Source organism: Alligator mississippiensis, chromosome 3 (genome assembly GCF_030867095.1).
Source record: "Alligator mississippiensis isolate rAllMis1 chromosome 3, rAllMis1, whole genome shotgun sequence".
In the NCBI taxonomy this organism is placed as follows: Eukaryota; Metazoa; Chordata; order Crocodylia; family Alligatoridae; genus Alligator; species Alligator mississippiensis.
Genome location: NC_081826.1, coordinates 44,521,939 through 44,545,174, shown reverse-complemented (window position 1 = coordinate 44,545,174; position 23,236 = coordinate 44,521,939). Strand labels below are relative to the sequence as shown.

The window sequence follows — 23,236 nt, the reverse complement described above, 5'->3', positions numbered from 1 at the left end:
CGTACGTGGTTAGGTGGTGTTTGGGCTAAACAAGAAATACTTTCTAAAATATCTTCTACAGACTCGTCCTCGGTCTCATGAATTAGTTGGGGATATGAAGGGGTAGGAGGTGCTGAGGGATGATTAGCCTGGCCAGGGCTGTATCCATTTTTCAATTGCTTAATTTCTGCTTTTAGTTTTTCTTGGGAGTCCTTAAGACTCCTTACCCAGGATTCTTGTAGTCTCTTACTACCTTCTTCATACCAATCAAAATAGACATCCCATTGAGTTTAAGGGGTCTTGCTACCTCAGGACTCTAGAGCTTTTCGGAGGTGGATCAATTTATCCAGATCAAAAGTTCCTTCTGAAGGAAATTGTTTTGGAGGGTTATCCCTGGTATACCAATTCCATTTATCTAAATACTTACACGATTTTTGATCATAATGCGCATACATATAACCTGCTGGGGTTCCTTTTGGTGAAGTTGGGACATCCTTTGACCCAGAGCCCCCCATTCCTCAATTCACACAGGCAGACAAGGTTCCTTGGGTGAATTTGATATCTTTTATTAGACCAACCCAAATAGATGGAGAATATTTATTAAGCAAGCTTTCGGGTTCAAAAACCCTTCGTCAGGCTAAGGAAGTTTCAGCAGTCGGTGTGTGCTCTTCCTGGATGGAATGAAAAGTAAAGAAGCCAGGGGCTGGGCTGGGGAGTCAGTTGCCAGGCAGATTGTAATGTATCAAAAATCCAATGTCTATGTTTAGTCCATGATCTCTAGTATCCAGGAGGTTGATGAAATGGAGCTCATAGGACACAGGGCACTCACACAGGAAAGAGAGTAAGGGACCTGATGTGCTAATTTGCACATAAACCACCAGTTACCTGGACAGTTACCATGGATGGGGAAAGGATAAACGTGTCCGCTGGGTCATGAGGTTCCAGTTGGGCCCCCTTGCTTTCAAGTCTGCCTTTCTAGACAGCCTTGGGGCAGCTAAACCCAACCTTAGTCTCAGACCTGGTCAGCAGCTCATATTCTTTCACACAAAGGGACTTCTGTGCTGAGGCACGGGGTTCAAAAATATTTCTTTAGTCCCAGCCTTGGTCAGCGATACCATGGAAAACACTCACACTATTCCCCAGCTTTCTATATTCCTTAGTCTAGACTTCTCCTTTTACCCTTTTAATTGTAAACCGGTTTCATACATACCCTTTAGTGTGTCTGACAAGTTCGTATCTCAAAAGTTCAGATGGCGTAAGCTTGAGCTGGTTTCCCGACCCGCACGGGCAGTCCTCCACTGATAACCCCTTTAGAGATTTCAAAAGGTCTCTTACCTTGATTTGGCACCCGGTGTTTCGGAGGGGAACGGTCCGCAAGCCTGTCGGTACTCTCAGCCAGGTGTTGCCATCCGAGTCATGGCACCAAGAATTGTGAAAGAAACAAGCTTCCCCCTGTTGTTTGGTCACAAAGTTGTCAGAGACCCTTTATTTACAAGCAGCTGCAGGGGGGAGGCACTGAGCCTCTCCACCACAGACAATCAAAGCAAACCTTTCATATGTTTCAATTTCAGGTCACATGACACAAGATATAACACGTTGAACAGAGAACTAGTTGGAACCACAAAGCTGCAAGAGCGGAAAACTTCTGGTTTGACCTATTGACCTCATAGGTCTGCTCAGTGTTTATGGAAAATTCCACAAAGCACTTCTTAAACACAAATTAAGGCCTGGGGTTTTCTTCTTCTACATGAGGCTGTATTAAGAATAAATTTACATCATTTTTTATGCCTAGACAATGTTATTGTATAGGCTTTATGAAAAGGTTTTTATATCTGATGGCTTTAAAAATGGTGTCTGTGATGTATGACATACTTGGAGAAAGTGAACTTATTTTGTATGTAGTAACTTGTACAGCATTACTATTTGAAAAGCAGTACAATATAAGAAAAAAACCATGAATTGTAATTTAGTGCAAGATCAATTTGGTTTATTGTTTCAAAAGCCAGTTAAGGTTGCTACTTAGCAACACAGTAAAAGCCAGCCAGTGTGACACCTTTTAGACAAACTCATTCAGAGGAGCATGAACTTTCTCAGGCTATAGCTAACTTCATCAGATGCTAGGAATAATAACTGATGAAGTGGGCAGTAGCCTATGAAAGCTCATGCCTCTCTCAATGCATTAGTGTATAAGGAGCCACACTGCCTTGCTTCTAGTAACATGGTAATAACACATTATTGTGTTTAAAGAAAAGAACAGTGAAATCATTCTGAGTTTCACTACTTTCTTCAAGGCCAGGATTTTATCCCACCTATTTAAAGCAAGAAAATGAATACTTAAGGACATTACACCCACACTCTCTAACACTGGGTTTTCTGTCATGTCTATCAACATGCCATCTAATACATTTCCATCAAATGTAGAGAAGTATTTAATCACAACATAATTTTAAATTAGACCCATGGATAGTTCTGGGTCATTATTCATTATTTTAACTTGATTTATGAATCAAAATATTTACTCAAAAGGTATTGTTAAAAATAAAGTACCTGTTTTAGATGTATATAGGCGCATACACCTACACCTCTCCATATTGCACACAAATAGTACATGCAAGTTAAAAGAACATTTTTGAGGTTGCAGATTCAAACTGAAAAGTATGAAAATGCCACAGTAGATATTGTCTGCGTAAACCTAATTCAGCTCCTTGGTACAGGGCAGGATTTTCAGTTATGATCTCTTTCTTGTAGGTAAGTATGTAAGCCAGGTCAGTCATTTCTCACAAATTACTCAAGAGAGAGACAGAGAAATTAGGAAAGAGAACCTCTCCCATCTCTTATTATAGCCAATAGGAATTGTAAAAACCCCTCCCAGATCTGGCCCAGAACAAGAGATCAGGAGAAGACATTTATTTCATAGTTTAAAAAAATATTTTTTCAAGGATTATTTCAACATGCAGTGCATCAAGCAGGGCAGGGCCTGGAGAAACTGTCCTGTGTGCCCTGCTGTAAGTCTGGTCCTTAAATGCTAGATTTAGTACCTAAAATAGTTAGGGACTTAAATTCACTTCCTTTGTAGATTTAGTTTTTCAGCAGATCTCCAGTCTGTTTAGCTTAACAAAGAGAGGTTCAAGGAGGTTGTTTGATCATAGCCTGTAAGAAATTTGATCTAGCAGACAAAGGGTATGTGTAGATATTACACTTAGATTAACCTAACTAGGGTTAGGTCAATCTAAGTGTTAATCTGTACATGTGTTTGAGGAGGTCAGGTAAAACATGGCCAGCCCAATCTAATTTAATTCACCTGAGGAGGTGCAGTAAGTTAGATCAGATATGCATTAGCTCAGTCGGAACAGCTACACACATTCAGAACACAGGCTTGGGACGAAAGTCCAGCTGCTCGCCTTAGCCCCAGGGCAGCATTTTTCCACACTTCCCACCCATATCAAGTTATTTTTAGGCCCCCACCCCTCTACCCCACACAGACCCACCAACTCCCCTATGGACCTCCTAGGCCCCCCACCCAACTTACTTAGATGATGTTCCCAGCACAGCTCCCAGCACCAGCAAACATCTGTGCAAGTAGGACCCGATTCATAGATGTTAGGGTCGGAAGGGACCTCAATAGATCATCAAGTCCGACCCCCTGCATAAGCAGGAAGGAGTGCTGGGTCCAGATGACCCCAGCTAGATACTCCTCTAACCTCCTCTTGAAGACCCCCAGGGTAGGGGAGAGCACCACCTCCCTTGGGAGCCCGTTCCAGACCTTGGCCACTCGAAGTGTGAAGAAGTTCTTCCTTATGTCCAGTCTAAATCTGCTCTCTACTAGCTTGTGGCCATTGTTTCTTGTAACCCCCAGGGGCGCCTTGGTGAATAAATCCTCACCAATTCCCTTCTGTGCCCCCGTGATGAACTTATAGGCAGCTACAAGGTCGCCTCTCAACCTTCTCTTGCGGAGGCTGAAAAGGTCCAGTTTCTCTAGTCTCTCCTTGTAGAGCTTGGTCTGCAGGCCCTTGACCATACGAGTTGCCCTTCGCTGTACCCTCTCCAGGTTATCCGCATCCTTCTTGAAGTGTGGCGCCCAGAATTGCACGCAGTACTCCAACTGCAGTCTGACCAGCGCCCTATAGAGGGGAAGTATCACCTCCCTGGACCTATTTGTCATGTATCTGCTGATGCACGATAAAGTGCCATTGGCTTTTCTGATAGCTTCGTCACACTGCCGGCTCATGTTCATCTTGGAGTCCACTAGGACTCCAAGATCCCTTTCCACCTCTGTGCCACCCAGCAGGTCATTCCCTAGGCTGTAGGTGTGCTGGACATTTTTGCTCCCTAGGTGCAGCACTTTGCATTTCTCCTTGTTGAACTGCATCCTGTTGTTTTCTGTCCACTTGTCCAACCTATCCAGGTCTGCCTGCAGCTGTTCCCTGCCCTCCGGCGTGTCCACTTCTCCCCATAGCTTTGTGTCATCTGCAAACTTGGACAGAGTACATTTCACTCCCACGTCCAAGTCGCTGATGAAGACATTAAAGAGTATCGGTCCAAGGACCGAACCCTGCAGGACCCCACTGCCCACACCCTTCCAGGTCGAGACCGACCCATCCACCACGACTCTTTGGGTGCGATCCTCTAGCCAATTCGCCACCCACCGGACTGTGCAGTCATCCACATCACAGCCTCTTAACTTGTTCACCAGTATGGGGTGGGATACAGTATCGAACGCCTTCCTGAAGTCTAAGTATATGACATCCACCCCTCCTCCTGTGTCCAGGCGTTTCGTAACCTGGTCATAGAAAGAGACTAGGTTGGTCAGGCACGATCTGCCCGCCACAAACCCATGCTGGTTTCCCCTCAGCATAATTTGCCCTGCCGGGCTCTCACAAATGTGAGCCTTGATAATTTTTTCAAATACTTTACCAAGGATGGAGGTGAGACTGACCGGCCTATAGTTGCCCGGGTCCTCCTTCCTCCCCTTTTTGAAAATGGGGACCACGTTAGCCCTTTTCCAGTCCTCCGGGACTCGGCCCGTGCGCCACGAGCATTCGAATATTCCCGCCAGTGGCTCTGCAATGATGTCGGCCAGTGCCTTCAGCACCCTTGGATGGAGCTGATCCGGGTCTGCCGACTTAAAGGCATCCAGTTCTTCCAAGTGACTCTGCACCACCTCAGGATCTACGCATGGAAGTCTGGCACCTTGCTGCTGCCTCTCTACAACCCCAGTGAGAGACTTGTCGTGCCCCTCGCTTAGGAACACTGAGGCAAAGAACTCGTTGAGGAGTTCAGCCTTGTCCCCCCTATCTGTCACCAATTGTTTCTGCCCATTTAGCAGGGGTCCTATTCCTCCCTGGGCCTTCCTTTTACTCCCAATATATCTAAAAAACAATTTCTTGTTGTCCTTTACTTGGGATGCCATCCTCAGCTCCATGGTAGCTTTGGCCCGCCTAACTGCCTCCCTACGAGCACGAGCAGAGGAGGTATATTCATCTTTAGTGATCTCACCCTGTTTCCACTTTTTATGTGCTCCCCTTTTGGCCCTTAGGCTGCCCTGGATTTCTCTGGTCAGCCATGGAAGCCTCCTGGCCCCTTTCCCTCTTTTGCCTCGCTCGGGGATCGTCTTGCTTTGTGCCCGAAGGATCGTTTCCTTTAGGCACAGCCACCCTTCTTGGGCACCTATCCCATCAAAACTCCTACTCTGCAGTGCTTCTTTGACTAATCGCCTGAGTGCATTGAGATCAGCTTTCCTAAAGTCTAGCACTTTCACCCTACTAGTTACCTTACCCACTCGCCATCTTATGTTGAATTCTATTATAAGGTGATCACTGTCTCCCAGATAGCTACCGATCTGGAGGTCCCCTATCATGTCATCTCCCGTTGCCAATACCAGATCCAGTATGGCATTCCCCCTAGTGGGACCATGCACCTCCTGTATCAGGTGGAGGTCCTGTACACAAGTTAGAAACCTGCGTGAGCGATGGGACCTTGCTGTCTGCGTCTCCCAGCAGATGTCCGGGTAGTTTAGGTCCCCCATGACTACCGCCTCTTTAGCTTTTATGGTCTCCGAGAGTTGCCTCAGGAGCCCCGCATCTATTTCTTCCCCTTGGTGTGGGGGTCTGTAGCAGACCCCTACCACCAAATCCCTTTCTCCTTGCCCCCCATGTAGCCTAACCCACAATCCTTCTACTTCCTCAACCTCAGATTCTGTCTTGATGAGGGTTAATGTGTATTGCTCACTGACATAAAGTGCAACCCCCCACCCTTTCTTCCCCGACCTGTCCTTTCTATACAATCTATAGCCCTCAAAATGTACCGCCCAGTCATGGGATGAATCCCACCAGGTCTCTGTTAGCCCCACTAAGTCATAGGTGTTTAGTGCAAGCAGGAGCGCTAGTTCATCCTGCTTGTTCCCCATGCTCCTAGCATTAGTATATAGGCACTTGAGCCCTGCGACTGGTGCCTTTGCTGCCTCCCCGCTCCAAGTCCCATGGGGCCCATTGTTTCTTACCTTCTTGTTTCTTACCTGTTCTGTAGTGCTGGCCTCCCCATGGCTTTCAGGTTCCCAATGTTCTCCTTCTTCAGGCTGGGCTGTCCTTGTGGGTGCCACATGGTTTGGTGGTCCACAGCTTCCCCTGCCCTCGTACTCCCCTCCCCCCGACGAGCCTAGTTTAAAGCCCGCCGGAGGAGATCCGCCAACCTAGTAGAAAACACACGCTTACCTTTGGGGGACAGGTGAAGCCCATCCCAGCTGAGCATGTCCCTCGTCGTGATGTGCGGGTCATTGTCCAGGAAGCCGTAGCCTGCCTCGAGACACCACTGCCGAAGCCGCCAGTTGGTCTCTCTGATGCAGTTCTCCTGCCGTCTTCCTCGTCCGGTCACTGGTAGGATGGAAGAGAAAACCACCTGGGCACCGAACTCCTTCAGCACGCCACCCAGAGCACAGTAGTCCGCCATCAGGTGATCGGGGGTTCTCCTGGCCGCATCATTAGTACCCACATGGACTAGGACCATGGGGTAATAATCGGTGGGCTTGATCCTGGCCTGGATTACCTGCGTCACATCCCGAATCTTTGCTCCAGGGAGGCAGCATACCTCTCGTGCCGAGGGGTCCTGGCGACAGATGGGTCCTTCCGTACCTCTCAGGATGGAGTCTCCTATGATGAGCACTCGTCGCCTCCTCCTCTGGGTCATCGTGGAACTCTTGATCTGTTTGGAGTGTGAAGAACGTGGTGTTTCTTCTTGCCCAAGGGTTTCCTCCTCCCCTTCCATCTCCTGCAGGGTCGCCAGGGCCTCGTACCTGTTCACCAGTTGGACTGGAGAAGCTGGTACCGGTTCGCTGTGTGCCGCTCCGGTCCTGGCTGTGACCGTCTGCCACTCTGCTGTGGAGGGTATTCCCCGGGGTGCTTCTTCCTTTGGTGCCTGGGCCTGCAGGGAAAGGAAATAACTATCAATTTCATCCTCCGCCTCCCTGATCCCCCTCAGCCTGCTAACCTCCTCCCGGAGCTCCCTCACCTGCGCCTCCAGAGCCCTAAGACGGGCACCTGCCGGACAAGTGTGGGTGCCCCCAATCTCTGCCCCCCCCCGGCCCTTCTGGGGATACCCCACAGGCCAGGAGGTAGGGGGACACCGGCTCCCCCATGGGCTCGGTCTGGGTGGAGGCCTCAGACCTGCCCCGAGTAGCCTTGTCCCCCTGGGCAGAGGCCCTAGCGGTACTCCTCGTAGACACCATTCTACAAGCTGCTGGTTGTAGACCTGCGTGGTGTCTACGCCCTACCCCTACAGGAGTCCCACTCCTGGCCCTCCTGGCCCGCCCTCCGGCACGAACGCCTGCGCAAATGCCGGCATGCTCCCACAAAGCACGCCTGTTTGTGCGCTCTGTTCACTCCGCGCGGCTTGGGAGCGCGGCTCCCTACCGGCTCAGCTATATGGGACCCGGGGGGCTTCCCCTCCGGATCCGGCTCAGCTGCGCCGGGTCCCTCCGCCCCACTTACCTTCGGGGGATCAGCTGCTGCTGCCCCCGCTGCCGATTCCTGTGTTGCTGCTGCTGCCACCGCCGCCTCCGGTCATTTGGTTGGTAAGAAGGGCACACGTGCGTGCGGGACACACGTGTGCTGCCTCCTCTCCTTCCCACTGCTGGTTCCCGAGTGCTGGGAACTACGTCACTCCGTGGCTTTAAAGCCCGCGGTTTGAATTACCCACCCCGCTACAACGGCCAATCAGGCGCCCCGGTCTACCCGGAAGTGCCTGCCGGCAGTTCTGTCCCTACGCTCCCCCGCTGGGGGGATCCGCTGCCACAGGAGCCTGCTCCCCCAAGGGTTAGCCCCGGGGGTGCCCCCTGGCCTGGGGGGACAGTCCCCTTCCTAGCCCTCCCTGTTTGCGCGCTCTGGAGCGCCGCGCGGCTCTGGAGCGCAGCTCCCCACCGGCTCAGCTATATGGGACCCGGGGGGCTTCCCCTCCGGATCCGGCTCAGCTGCGCCGGGTCCCTCCGCCCCACTTACCTTCGGGGGATCAGCTGCTGCTGCCCCCGCTGCCGATTACTCTGTTGCTGCTGCTGCCGCCGCCGCCTCCGGTCAGTTGGTTGGTAAGAAGGGCACACGTGCGTGCGGGACACACGTGTGCTGCCTCCTCTCCTTCCCGCTGCTGGTTCCCGAGCAACCACACAGCTTAAAGTAAGATGTGTGATCATAGATTGAGTCCTGGGAACATCTGCATGTACCCAAAGGCATAACAATATTCAATAGCTGGAAGTTGATGCTAGACAAATTTTGACTAGAGATAAGGTGCAAGTTTTTAACAAGGAGAGTAATTAATCATTAAAACAACTTACCCAGAATTATGGTAGATTATGCTTTCAGTTCTTTTTTTTTACATCAGATTAGATGGGTTTTCTCTAAAAGATATGCTCCTGTACAAACAGAAATTGATTCAGGGAAGTGCTTGGACAGTGTTATTATCAGAGTGGATGATGGTAATGATTATTTCTGACCTTATTGTCTCTTACTGTACTTAGTACACAGCCTGGATGATGCTCAATTAATGAACAACTATGCAATATTTTTGTTTTGTCATTATTGGTCAGTGAGTGGCTCCTTGCTTTATTTACTGTATGCTATCCAAACCCTCCTCTAAAGACAATAATTTCCTCATGGGCATTTCTGTGACACTCATCACTATAGTATCTAACAGCTTCACAAACATTATTTACCTTATCTTCACATATCCTTATAATATAAGTGTGCAGTATTATTCCAGTTTTATACATGTGAAATTTAAGCACAGAGGATCATGTTCACAAAAATGGTGTTAGGTGATCAAATGTTTCTTTAGGCACATTAGTCAAATCATATTGGGCATTACTGGCATTCACAAAAATCTCTGTTCATCTGCCACTTAGCCTTGTAGAGCCTAATGTCCCTTGACACATATGTTTCTTCTGGTAAAGTCCCTAAGGTGCCCAAGTTTCTGCTGATGGGCATGCATACACAGAACTGCCTAAACCTTGATGTTAACAGGTGGGACTCCCACCCAAGTTCCTAATAGGATTCACAATATTGGTTTTCCTGCAAGCGCTGGTTCCCAGTCCACTCCTATTTTCCTCATGGGCTCCTGCTCCTTACCCCACCTGCCTTCTCCCAGTTGTGGTACACACAGGCCTGATGAAAACATTACAAAGAAAGTTGTGTCTCAGCCCAATTAGCTCCAGGTTAGAGAGAACAAACCATATTTATTCAAATCTAAGACAAACTTCCTCCCCCCCCCCAATCAGCATGGGGGAAAAAGCCCCTCATCTTAGATTCACTGACAAAGTGGAGGTGGGGGCAGGCAGCTGCTGTGGCTCTGACACTGGCCCTGAGCCCGGGTTGGGGCCATAGGCAGACCTACAGCAGCCATCTGTTTCCCCCTCTGCTTGTCCTCTGCACTTTCTGCCCCACCTTACTTTCAGGTGCAGCTTAGCTTCAGCTTAAGCTGGATTCCCCCCCTGGCTGGGAGCACAGAGAAGCTCCCTCCTCTGCCCTCCCTCTAATCAGCAGCACTGCCACTGCTGCATGGCCCAGCAGAGACTGAGCTTCCAAGTGCTGTGCTTCAGGGAGGGAACAGAGCCTGAATAGCATTTGACAGTAAGGGTGGAAAAGAGGGGAGAGGCAGAGACTGGAGAATGGGTAGGAGAAGAGGCAGAAACTGGACTAGTGGTAGGAAAGAAGCAGACTGGAGAGTGGGAGAAGAGGCAGAGACTGTGGGGAGCTGCGAATGGGGGAGGTGCAGGTGGCAGAGGGCAGGAAGGTTGCAGGAGGAAAAAGTGAGGGAAGACAAGGGGGCTGCTTGACCCCTACCAGCCACCCGACCACCCCAAGCAACTGCTTTCCTTGCTGTAGAAGTGGGAAAAGGGAGGGACAAATTCAAGGCAACCCCCCATAATAAGATTCTATACCTGGAAAATTATAACAAAATTATACATTTTCCATATATAGAATCTAATTACCTTAAATTCAGGGTTGTCTTAGATTCACGTAAATACAGTACTCAGTTCCTTTGCGGTAGGTGTGTGTACCGTCTGGGTAGCAGTAGGAGCTATAAGGTGTTCAGGTATACTCACTAAGGATGAAGCTGTTAAAACTGAAGCCATCTCTACTGAGCATGTACACATTGAGCTTTTTCAAATGATCAAATTTGAGCAGGGATGGCAAAAATAAAAAACAAAGGCTTCATCCCTACCAACACTACTGACATGTTAGTTTCACTAGAACTGTTCCAAAAACATTGTCTCAGAAATGTTTGTTTGTTTTTATTGCTCCCTCCCTGTTCTCCCTGTTCTCCCTGTACCGTTTTTGCTAAAATTTTCCAAAAAATTCATATTGGGGATGGTACACAGCATGACAAATTTCAGTGAAACACTTAATATTTGGCAAGGTAATAAGCAACTGAAAACAGGATGTAATAATTAGGGCTGTGTGAAATTTTGCCGGGTGTTTCATTTCAAAGCTGTTTCGATGCATTTCAAGCTCTAAAAAGTGAAATCAAAATGAAATAAAAGCCTTCAAAACAGCTTTGAAATGAAACAAGGGCACTTGAAATAAACTCCTCCAAGACTGTTTTAGGCACCTACTCTGGACTCATTCAAGAAACACTTTGATGCTCATCTTGCTGGGATCCTTTGACCCTAGCTGACTTCCTGCCCTTGAGGCAGGGGGCTGGACTTGATGATCTTCGAGGTCCCTTCCAGCCCTAACGTCTATGAAATCTGTGAAATCTATGACATGTCTTTAAAGTTTTGAAAAGTTTCAAGTTTTGAAGCCAGGCTTACTTGGCTTCAGCACATCCCAGCTGGCAGCGGCAGCCTACTGTCATCCAGCGTGCAGATCCGAGGGCCAGTACCCCCCAGGAGTCTGGCACAGACCTGCAGCCCTCCCAGGGGTGCAGGCCCCTGGATCTGTGCACAGGATGACAGCATGCTGTCACAGCTGTCTGGCGCCAGTGTTAGCCCCAGAATGGGCTGTGGAGTGGATGCCTACATAGTCAGGTGGGTGGCTAACTGGCTTAGGGACTGCACCCAGAGAGTGGTGGTTGACGGGTCATTTTCAACCTGGAAGGAGGTGGGCAGTGGGGTCCCATAGGGTTTGGTCCTTGGGCCAGTATTATTTAATTTCTTCACCAGTGATCTGGATGAGGGTGTGTTGAGCACCCTCTCCAAGTTCGCAGATGATACCAAATTATGGTGCAAAGTTAATACACCAGAGGGGGGGGAGCAGTTACAGGCCAACCTGGATAGGTTAGATCAATGGGCAGAATGTAATAGGATGCAATTCAACAAAGATAAAGGTAAGGTACTCCACCTAGGAAGGCGGAATCCCCAGCACACCTACAGGTTGGGGGATGTCCTCCTCAGCAGCTCAAAGACTGAGAGAGATCTTAGAGTCATAGTTGACGCCAAGATAACATGAGTCTGCAGTGCAACAAGGCCATCAACAAAGCCAATCGCACCTTGATGTATATTAGCAGATGCATGACCAACAGATCAAGGGAGGTGATGCTCCCCCTCTATGCAGCACTGGTCAGACTGCAGTTGGACTACTGTGTCCGGTTTGGGGCGCCACACTTCAAGAGGAACACAGAGGATCTGAAAAGGGTTCAGAGGAGGGCCACCCGCATGATTAGTGGTCTCCGTGAAAGACCCTACGAGGAGAGGTTCATAGAATCATAGAAGTAGGGTTGGAAGGGACCTTGTAGATCTTCAAGTCTGACCCCCTGCCTGGTCAGGAGGAAAACGGCTCAAATGACCCCAGCCAGGTAGGCATCAAGCCTCTTCTTAAAGACCCCCAGGGTAGGAGCCAGCACCACTTCCCTTGGAAGTTGGTTCCAGATCCTAGCCGCCCTGACTGTGAAGTAGTTCCTATGGATGTCTAATCTAAACCTACTCTCCAACAACTTGTGGCCGTTATTCCTTGTTATCCCAGGGGGCGCTAGGGGAAACAAGGTCCCCCCTAGTGAGTTTACAGATGGTCACCAGGTCCCCCCTCCGCCTTCTCTTGTGAAGGCTGAACAGGTTCAGGTCCCATAGCCTCTCATTGTAGGGTCTGCCCTGCTGTCCCCGGATCACGCGAGTGGCCCTCCTCTGGACCCTCTCAATGTTGTCCACATCCCTCTTGAAGTGGGGTGCCCAGAACTAGATACAGTATTCCAGCTGTGGCTTGACCAGTGTCACATAGAGGGGGAGGATCACCTCCTTGGCCCTACTTGAGATGCACCTGTGGATGCACGATAGGGTCCGGTTGGCCCTGCCAACCGTGACCTCACATTGTCGGCCCATGTTCATCTTGGAGTCAATAATGACTCCAAGATCCCTTTCTGCCTCCGTGCTCTCAAGAAGGGAGTTTCCCATCTTATAAGTGTGCTGCTGGTTGCTACTGCCCAAGTGCAGCACCCTGCACTTGTCAGTATTGAAATGCATCCTGTTTTTGTTAGCCCACCCCTGCAACCTATCCAGGTCTTGCTGCAGTCCTTCCCTCCCTACTAGCATGCTCACCTCACCCCAGATTTTGGTATCATCAGCAAATTTAAACAGGTTGCTTTTCACCCTGTCATCCAAATCGCTGATAAAGAAATTGAATAGTGCGGGCCCAAGGACCAATACCTGTGGGACTCCACTGCCCACTTCCCCCCAGGTCAAATATGACCCGTCCACCACCACCCTCTGAGTATGACCCTTCAGCCAATTTGCAATCCATCTGACTGTGTAGACATCAATGCCACAGTCGCCTAGTTTTTTAATGAGGTTGGGGTGGTCAACAGTGTCAAAGGCCTTGCTGAAATCCAGAAAGACTACATCCATGGCGACACCTGCATCCAATCCGTTTGTGACTTGATCGTAAAAGGTAATCAGGTTGGTCTGACATGACCTGCCCCTAATGAAACCGTGCTGGTTGCCCTTGAGCATCATCCCCAATGCCCGCCCATCACAGATGTGCTCCTTGATGATCTTCTCAAAGAGGTGGAGAGATCTGGATCTCTTCAGACTATACAAAAGACAGCTGAGGGATGACCTTATGGCTGCCTATAAATTTATCAGGGGAGGACAGCAGGGAATTGGTTATGCGCTGTTTACCAGAGCACCTCAGGGAGTAACTAGGAATAATGGGTGCAAACTAGTGGAGAGTAGATTTAGGTTAGACCTTTGTTACAATAAGGGTGGCCAGAGTCTGGAATGGACTTCCAAGAGAGTTGGTGCTGTCACCTAACTTGGAGGTCTTCAAGAGAAGGCTTGACAATCACCTGGCTGGGGTCTTCTGACCTCAGTCCTCTTTCCTGTCAGAGGCCACACCTCCAGGAGGGCTGTAGTGGTGTGCCAGACTTCTTTTGGAGGTATGGGACCCTGATCTGCATGCCAGAAGACAGGAGGCTGCTGCTGCCATCTGGGACCAGAGCTGGGCACAGCCTGTGCCCAAAGCCAGGAAGGTTGGTGCTGCCACTGGCCCAAGGCAGCAGCAGAAGCCTCCTGTCATCCAGCCTGCAAATCCGCCCCCAGGAGGAGTCTGGCACAGCCCCACAACCCTCCCCAGGGTGTGGACACCCAGATCTGCACGTGGTATGACAGCATGCTGTCACTGCTGGCTTGGGCCAATGGCAGCACCAATCTTCCCAATGCTTGGCATGGGCTGCAACCAGCACTGGTCCCAGCCGGCGGCAGCAGCTTCCTGTCATCTGGCACACAGATCAGGGGCCTGCACCCCTGAGAGGAGTCCAGCACAACCTGGCTACCTTCCTGGGGGTGTGAGCCCCTGGATCTGTGCCCTGGATGAGAGGAGGCTCAGGCTACCTCTCCCACCAGGGACCAGTGCCCACCGCTTGCCTCGCTGCTCAGCTACCACCCCCCTGCTCAGCCTGTGCCTGGCTCCAGCCCCACCTCTTGGCCCATGGCCAGCTCCAGCCCCCCCCCACCCGCATGCTACCTACCTGGCTGCAGTCCCCCCGCACGCCCCCTGCCTGACTGCAGCCCACCCCCATGCACCCCTACCTGACTCCAGCCCCCCATGGGTTCCCCACCCAGCTCCAGCCCTTCATACACCCCCCCGCCCAGCTCCAGCCCCCCCCCCCAGCTTACCAGCAACAACAGCCACATGCTTGGCCTTGTGGGGGGCAGCATGGCTCGGCCCCAGCCACCAGGGGTCCACACAGCTTCTGGCTCAATACGCTGCTTTGGCCCAGCATGGTGCATTGTGGGGTTGTGTGCTTCCAGGTAGCTCTGGGCTATCACCACTCATGGGGACTGCTAGCCACACTGGCCTGGGTCCTGCTCACACAGAAGCGGCATGGCTAGACGGCAGATACCTGAACTGAGTTATGCTGCCCCCCCGCTGAGCTACACTGCCCCCCTGCTGTGCAGGGGGGCTGTGCCACAAGTCCAAGAGCATGGTTGCTGTTGCTGGTAAGCTGCAGGAGGACTAGGGCCAGGCAGGGGGTGTGGGGGGGCTGAAGCTGGGCGGGGGGTGCGTTGGGGGGTTGCAGCCAGGTGAGGGACACCCGGGGGGGCTGCAGCCAGAGCGGGAGCATGCAGGGGGGCTGGAGCTGACCACAAGCCAAGCAAGGAGGTTGATGCCACCTGCAGGCTGAGCAGGGGGTGGTAGCCGAGCAGGGAGGTGAGTGGGGGGTGCCGGTCCCTGGTGGGAGCAGCAGCCTGAGTGTCCTCTCATCCAGGGCACAGATCTGGTGGCTCACACCCCTGGGAAGGCTGCTGGACTGTGCCAGACTCTTCTCAGGAATGTGAGCCCCAGGATCTGCACCGGATGAGAGGAGGCATAGGCTGCGGCAGCAGCAGTCTTGTCTGGTGCTGGGTACAGTCTGAGCTCAGCGCCGGTCCCAGATGGGAGAAGGAGCCTGAGCCTCCTCTCATGCAGGGCACAGATCTGGGGGCTCATAACCCTGGGGGTGCTGCCAGGCTGTACCGGACTCCTCCCAAGAGTGCGAGCCCCCGGATCTGCATGCCAAATGGGAGGAGGCCTCCGCTGCCAGCAAGTGTCAGGACTTTTGGTTTGAACAATTTGAGGTGCAGTTTCCCAGAAACCTCTGCACCTATCTCCTTGAAACTTGGCAGGCTTCATGCCCTCAGAAGAGGCTATCATCCCAGCAATTTTCATCTAAATCAGGCAAGACATGACAAAGTGTTAGGCATTTTCATGATTCCCCATTATAGCCTATGGGGAATACATATTGTTCCCCATATGGGCGAAACATCGAAACTCATTGAAACAGCAAAACAGTTTTGACGAAACAAAATGGGACAGTGTTTCAAAATGAAACAAAATGATGAAACAAAACACTGTCCCTTTGAAACAGCAAAACGGACATCAAAACGAAACGATGATGTTTTGCACAGCCCTAATAATATTGAGAAGACTTGGACATCAACCAATCAACTGACAGTGGTACTTTTTTGAAAAAAAGATTACTCTATTTAGAATACCATAATGCATCTGTATTTTTAACAGGAAAGTATATAGCTTGTTTTATGATGAAATTATATATGCAAAAAGATTTGCTTTTGAAGTGAATCAATGTATGCCATTATTGTGTCTTTGCAAAAAGCTTTTGTTTTTATATTTATGTTCAAGATGCTAGTAAAGTAGTAGTATTTATTTTAAGGTGCTAAGGTGTTAAGAGTTAAGGTGGATATGTTCTGATTAAATCTGCAAATCTTCCACTTAATGAGTTCATTTTATGTGAGCATTTTAGGCGCTTTATATATATATTTCACATACATGATGTACAGATCACAACATTATTCAATTAAAGGATTAGGTGGTGCTGGCCAAATTAATGATATAGATTTTTGCCTCATTCATCATGACAAATTAGTCCATAGAAAGTGAAGTTAGTCACAGACATGTGTACATCACAGCCTACTTTTCACAGATCCAAAGTGTTTAAAGTTAGAAAGGATGATTAGATCATCTACTCTGACCATATGTACACCAACCATTATTCAATTTTACCCAGATACCCGTATATTTAGTATAATAACATGAGTTTGATTGAAGCATATGTTCCAGAAAATCATCCAGTCTTGATCTGACGATCAAGAGATGTAGAGTCCATTGCTGTTCTGGGTAGGTTGTTTCAGCAGTTAATCACCCACACAGTTTTTTATTTGAATCTGTCCGGCTTCAGCTTCTAGCCATTGGTTCTTGTTATGCTTTTTCCTGCCAGGTTGAGGAGGCTTTTATTTCTAAGGATTTTCTCTTAGTGAAGGTATTTTTACTCTGAGATTTATACACCATTCAATCTTCCTTTTTTAATAAACATACTGAGCTCTTTTTCAAGTCTCTCATGATAAGACATTTTCTTCAGTCAGCAAATCATTACTGCGGCTCTTTTTTGCAGTCTCCAATTTTTCAAAATCCTTGTCTTCCTAATTCTTTTCAAGATCCTAAATGAAATATTCCAGTATTGACCTAATCAGTGCAAAATACGTAGTTAAAAATCATCCACTATGATCTTTAAATCCTTTTAAGAGACAGTGTTTCACCACTTTCCAGAATACAGCTCCCTGCTCTACAGGTATAACCTACATTCCTTCTTCCTAGCTGTATAAGTTTGCATTCAACTACCTGAAAATACATTTTTCATTTTATTTAAATGGACCCACCTTACCCAACAATTAGAATCACTGTGTGTTTATATTAAGGCGCAATAAGGTGATTTAGGCAGACAAGGTTCTTGGGTAAATCTGATATCTTTTATTAGACCAACTCAAATAGTTGGAAAAAATCTTCTTAGCAAGATTTTTAGGTTTAAATACCCTTCATCAGGTTGAGGAAGGGCCAACACAGTTGGAGACTGCCCACAGGTGGCCACAGTGGTCTCAGCAGTGGGGGGAGAGGGGTGGTGGGTGGTGAGTGAGGTCCGGCCATAACCACTGTCTGCACTGTCGGTGACTACCCACAGCTGCTGGCGACAGTGTCAGCAGTGAAGTGGGGGGCGGCGACTGCCCACAGAAGCCGGCAGCAGCTTTGTTGGTGGCCAATCTCAGGGGGTACATCCCCCCACCCCCCGCCATGCCCACACTATGCATCACCTATGCTGGTATGCATGCAGGAAAGGCAGTCAGTGAAGATGTAAATTGAGGAGTCAATTGTTGAGAGACAGGCCGGGGTGGAGGAGGAAAAAAGGGGGATGAATGTAGCAGGTAAATAGTGGAGAGGTACGTGGGGAGTCAGATGTCAGGCAGGTTATGTGTCATAAATCCAATGTCTATATTTAGTCCATGATTTTTTGTATCCAGGAGGTTGATGATGTGAGGTTCATAGGCTCGCCTGTGAAAAATGTTCTGTAAATTTCCTTTGAGGATTCATAGATTCATAGATGCGAGGGTCAGAAGGGACCTCAACAGATCATCGAGTCTGACCCCCTGCCTAGGCAGGAAAGAGTGCTGGGTTTCAGATGACCTCAGCCAGATGCCTATCCAGCCTTCTCTTAAAGACCCCCAAAGTAGAAGAGAGCACCACCTCCCCTGGAAGCCCATTCCAAATTTTGGCCACCCTTACTGTAAAGAAGTTTTTTCCTGATATCTAGCCTAAATCTGCTCTCTGTCAGTTTGTGACCATTGTTTCTTGTTATCCCAAGAGGTGCCCTGGTGAACAGAGAATCCCTTGCTGTGTCCCCCTAATAAATTTGCAGGCAGCCACAAGATCACCTCTCAGCCTTCTCTTGCAGAGGCTGAACAGGTCCAGGTCCCTGAGTCTCTCCTCATAGGGCTTGTCCTGTAACCCTCTAACCATACGAGTGGCCCTCCTCTGGACCCTCTTGAGTCTATCAACATCCTTCTTCAAGTACAGTGCCCAAAACTGGACACAGTACTCCAACTGTGGTCTGACCAATGCCACATAGAAGGGAAGTATCACCTCCTTGGCTCGGTTTGTCATACATCTACTGATGCATGGTAAAGTGTGGTTAGCTTTGCTGATGATTTCATCACACTGACAACTCATGTTCATCTTGGAGTCTGCTATGACTTCAAGATCCCTTTCCACTTCTGTGCTGCTGAAAGGGTCACTTCCCAGCCAATATGTGTGCTGTATATTTTTGTGCCCTAGGTGCAGCACTCTGTACTTGTCCTTGTTGTACTGCATCCTATTGTGTACTGCCCACTTTTCTATCAGAAAAGGATTAGAACTGAGAGATTGGAGAGAGAGCAGTTTTCCTATGAGAAATGTGCCCCCACCAGTAAATTGGGTATTTTTATCTTTAATAGATTTCTGGTGTGCATTCATTCTGGTGTGAAGTTTTTGTTTGGTCTCTCCTACATATTTTCCATCAGGGAATCTGACGCATTGGATGAGATATATGACATTGCTGGAGCTGCAGTTGTAAGATCCAGGAATGCTGATGGTTCTGTTGTGGGTTGTAATTATTGTGAGGGTGGTGGAGATATGTAGGCAGGTTTTACATTTCTTGTCATGGCATGGTCTGGATCCATTTGGCGTGTTTTGGGCTGTAGGAAGTTTGCTTCTGGTGATGAGCTTAGCAAGGTTCAGTGCTTATCTGAAGGTTAGGATGGGTGGTTCTGGGAAGATCGCTTTAAGAATTTGGTCTCCTAGTATGGGTTGCAATTGTTTGAGTATTTTCCATTTAGGTTTGAGGGAGGGTTGATATGTCATAACCAGTGGTGTGCAATTTGTGGGGGGTTTCCTTCTGTACTGCAGCAATTCTTCACATGGTATCTGGGTGGCTCTTTCAAACATGTGGTCTATCTCTCTGGAGGAGTGTCCTTGTTGAGTGAAAGCCTTCTTAAGATTTGTGAGTTGGCAATCCTGGATGTTCTCCCTCAGTGCAAATTCAGTGGTATCTGAGGGCTTAGCTGTACATCACAGCTTTCTTGGTGTGTTTAGGGTGATTGCTGGTTCCGTACAGATATGTATGTTGGTCTGTAGGTTTCTTGTATAACATGGTCTGTATTTTACCATTCTAGATACTGATCATCGTGTCTAAAAAGAAGATGTTGCTGTTGGAGTATTCAAGAGCTATTCAGATGGAGAGGTGATGATTGTTGAATTTCTGATGGAACTCAATCAGGGATTGCAGAGCTTCAGTCCAAATGATGAAGATCTCATTGATATATCCTAAGTATAGCAAGGGCTTGATGGTGCAGTACTTGAGGTCGCTCATAAAAAGTTTGGCATACTCTGGGGCCATTTTGGTGCCCATAGCTGTGCCCATGACCTGAAGGAAGTGTTAGTTATTCAAATTGAAGTTGTGTGTGAGGATGAAGTGTATAAGGTCAGTAATATCTTTGAGTCTATATTCAGAGTTGTCATCTTGCTCTTATAGGGATGTAAGACAGGCTTGGATGCCATCCTAAATCATGAAGGTGATTTAGGCATGCATCTCCATGTGGACATGCTAATGCACATTAAGGCACATTAAATTTAGGCACAAATAGCTAAGCTGCATTAGCGCACATGCAGATGCACTAATGCATATTAACACAGTGTGTATTTGTGACAGAACACACTTTTGGGTGTCTGTCACTTTAAGGGCTGGAGCAGGGACCTGCCAGGGGGCTGATGAGAATGGCCATTTTGGAGAACGTTCATTTTGGAGAGCTCTGTTATAAGAGCAGAGCAGCGTGAGATCAGTCAGCAGGGAGGAAACATTGCCCAGCTGAACTCTGACTCCAGGAAGAATTAGGAGGTAAGGGTGAGGCTATGGGGAAGGAGCAGGCCTCACCAATGAGGCATGACCTAAAACTGCACCCTCCTGGTGTAGGGAGGCCTGGTGGTCCTACCTGTGGCAGGGCAGGGGCACATGAATACCAGGACCAAGAACCTCCCCAGTGTAAGGCAGGTCAGGGCACCTAAACCCCTGCCCCCAACTTCAGGTGGGTTTCCAGGAGAGTTAAGGTGGGACAGGTAAGCTTATTGAGAAGCGCTTGAGTCCCATGGGGTGTTGGACCCTGGATGTGGGCCAGGCATGCTCAAAGAGGAGCACCTGAGCCCAAGGGGCTGTAAGACTCTGGGCCCTGAGAGTTGCAGGGCTGAGTTGTGGGGCCAGCTAAGCTCAGGGAGTAGCGGCTGAGTCAAAAGATATGGAATATCCCAGGCCCTAGTGTAAGGGGAGGAGTTGTGGCCCATGAAAGGAACATAGTGGTCTGGTGAGGGGCCAGGGTGAAGTAGGCTTGTAGTTGAGTGATCACTCAGTCCCATTTGGGTGAGGGTCATGGGAAAGGCCCAAAAGACTGCACCAAGGCTGACTGAGGGGTGGAGAAAAAAGCTTGAGGATCTCTTCAAGTAGGGTGGAGTGAGTGTGGCCTGGATAGGCAGTATGCAAGAGACTGGGTGAGAGCCAGTAGAGCGCAAGAGGCCCCAGTGAGAGGGGGGTGGTTTGTGTGTGGCCTGAGAAGGCAGTGTGGGAGAGACACAATTATGTGTCCAGTTTGACCCGGCTTTGAGAACACACTGTGAGGCATCAGCAAGGCATGGGACACATGTAGGGATGGCAGGAGTGTGTACTTATTGTCCACAGTCATTTGGGCACACAAAGGGCAGCCTCCTCCCTATTTAATATCACAGTCATTTATCAACAAGGCTTGGCAGGAGAGCAAGGCAGGCGGTTTGCCCAGAGACAAGGGTGGGGCCATACTAATACTGGGCCTGGAAGGTGCCTTTGTCACAGTATCCATTGACACATGCCATGCTAATACACATTAGTGCATCTACATGTATGCTAATGTGACTTAGCTATTCGCGCCTAAATTTGATACTTGCTTTATGCAGGTATCAAAATTTAGGCTCACGTAGCCTTAAATTACCATTTTTAAGGTGCATTAAGAGCACTTGTGTAGACATGTGCCCTTAATGCACCTTAAAAATGGTGATTTTAGGCTACAACCACTTAAAAAAACACATGTAAATGAGCCCTCTATGTATGATTGCCATGTCCTTAATGTTCTTTACCACTCAGCCAACTTTTATGCCATGCACTTTTATTGGAACTGATTTTACACTTGTACAATATTGAAAAATTTGAATAAAATTGAAACTAATACCAATCCTTGTAGAACGTGGCTAAGAACAACTTCATTCACTGATGATTCTCCACTAGTTTTTGAAATGTGCCAGTTTGCCAGTTCTAAATCTGTTTAAAGTATGCTCTACTGGTATAGTATGGTTGTAATTAATTTACTTAGAATGTTGTAGCATTACTAGGTTAAATTCCCTCAATTCCAATGCTGGCAAAAATGCTAAAAAATCATAGTTAATTGAATATCAGATTCACAATTAAAAGTAGGTCTTTTTGTTTAACAGCCATTTACTAGAGCATAGTGTTTCCTAGCCAAGTCACTGGTTCCTGGTCTTCAATTTCAGTTGAAATTACTTGCCCCGGTACTTTTGAGGATCCAAGCCTGAGCCTCTCTGAACTTCATTTACCTCATCTGAAAATTAAGTGCAAATGTTTTCAGGATTGAGCCTTAATCTCAGGCCCTGAGCAATAGACAGAATTCCTATTTTCATTCTTGTTTTGCAAAGCTGAAATAAAAATACACTGACAACAGTCAGAAGCTTTGGAAACCTCACAAACAATTCTCACGCGCTGCTCCATTTAACTACAAAAATACTGCACTCTAATTATATAGTTTTTCAGCATAATGCTTTTACCCAACTGCTGCACATTGTGAGTTTTCATGCTATTGTATTGTTTTAATGGCTGCATGGATTTTATTTCTGAATAGCAACATTGACTAACAACATGAAAAGGAAACCTATATCAAAATATTCTGAATAGCTGATAGAATTACCTTAAGGGGCAATCCCAAGGGTTAGTAAGCACAAACAATGGCACATCTTTTCATTTTCATTTATTTGTAAAATCCAGTGACTCAATGAGGGGCAGCTTCTGAAAGCTTCTTTGCCTTTATTCAGCTAAAATCTCCACTGAAATGAAGATCATAAAGATTTGGTCATAAACAGCTTGATACTTTTTAAAATTAGTATTGGTATTAATGCTACAGGGCCCATTATATCTGGCATCATATAGACACACAAGGAAAAAGATGCTTCCTGCTTAAAGGACTGTAAAAATGAGTTCTGTACAATTCAACATTAGTAAGCAACGAAACAATAACAGTTAACACATACTATGGAAAGAGTAATCAATTTCCAAAGAGCCGTAGAAGAAATAACAACATAAATTATCTTAAGAATTACAACCCCCCCCCCCCCCAAAAAAAAAAACCAAAAATAAAACCCACCTAGGGGAAAGCTATTTTTCGATACCAAATGTGAAAACTAGAACAATCCTCATTTCCTGGATCATTCTCTGCTCAAACCCAAACTGCATTTATAAATAAAAATTGGTTTCTTAAAACATAAGGAGTTAGGATTAACTTTCTACTGGGAAATCTATTTCAAGATAATTGAATTCTGTTGTAACAAAGAGAAAATGCATGTAGATAATTAATTAGAAACAAATTCAGGATAGAAAATTAATACTTGATACTAAGTACCAAGATACAAAGTCATATAGGTAAAGGAGTGTGATTCTGGGTCATGAATATTTTTTAAGGGGATTCCTTTCTATATTATCCATTTTCTTCATACCCATTATAGAAATCACCCATTCCACAACAATGTATTAAAGTTCTGATCCTACAACATGTATAAGCATTTTATTTTACTTCTAAATATAAGTATGTGCAAATGCATTTGAAGATATGTACCATAAGAGGCAATTACTTTAAAACAATACTATTTAAATTCTAATTTTTTTTTTTGCTCCT

At 47.7% G+C, this 23,236-nt stretch overlaps 1 protein-coding gene across 8 annotated transcripts in view; it reads right to left on the bottom strand.

Annotated features, from left to right (window-relative positions):
* LOC109285183 (uncharacterized) overlaps positions 1-23,236 on the bottom strand; it is a 295,380-nt gene that overhangs the window by 3,165 nt on the left and 268,979 nt on the right. For 5 of the 8 annotated variants that reach the window (XM_059723888.1, XM_059723889.1, XM_059723887.1 and 2 more), the window contains 4 exons: positions 22,256-22,391; positions 8,798-8,875; positions 7,268-8,676; positions 1,315-7,176 (listed from right to left, as the gene is read on the bottom strand). In XM_059723888.1, the coding sequence (XP_059579871.1) occupies positions 3,509-6,385 (2,877 nt within the window). In that variant the 5' untranslated portion in view covers positions 6,386-7,176; positions 7,268-8,676; positions 8,798-8,875; positions 22,256-22,391 and the 3' untranslated portion in view covers positions 1,315-3,508. The remainder of the gene's footprint in view (positions 1-1,314; positions 7,177-7,267; positions 8,677-8,797; positions 8,876-22,255; positions 22,392-23,236) is intronic. The other 3 variants (XM_059723884.1, XM_059723885.1, XM_059723886.1) reach the window with 3 other exon arrangements.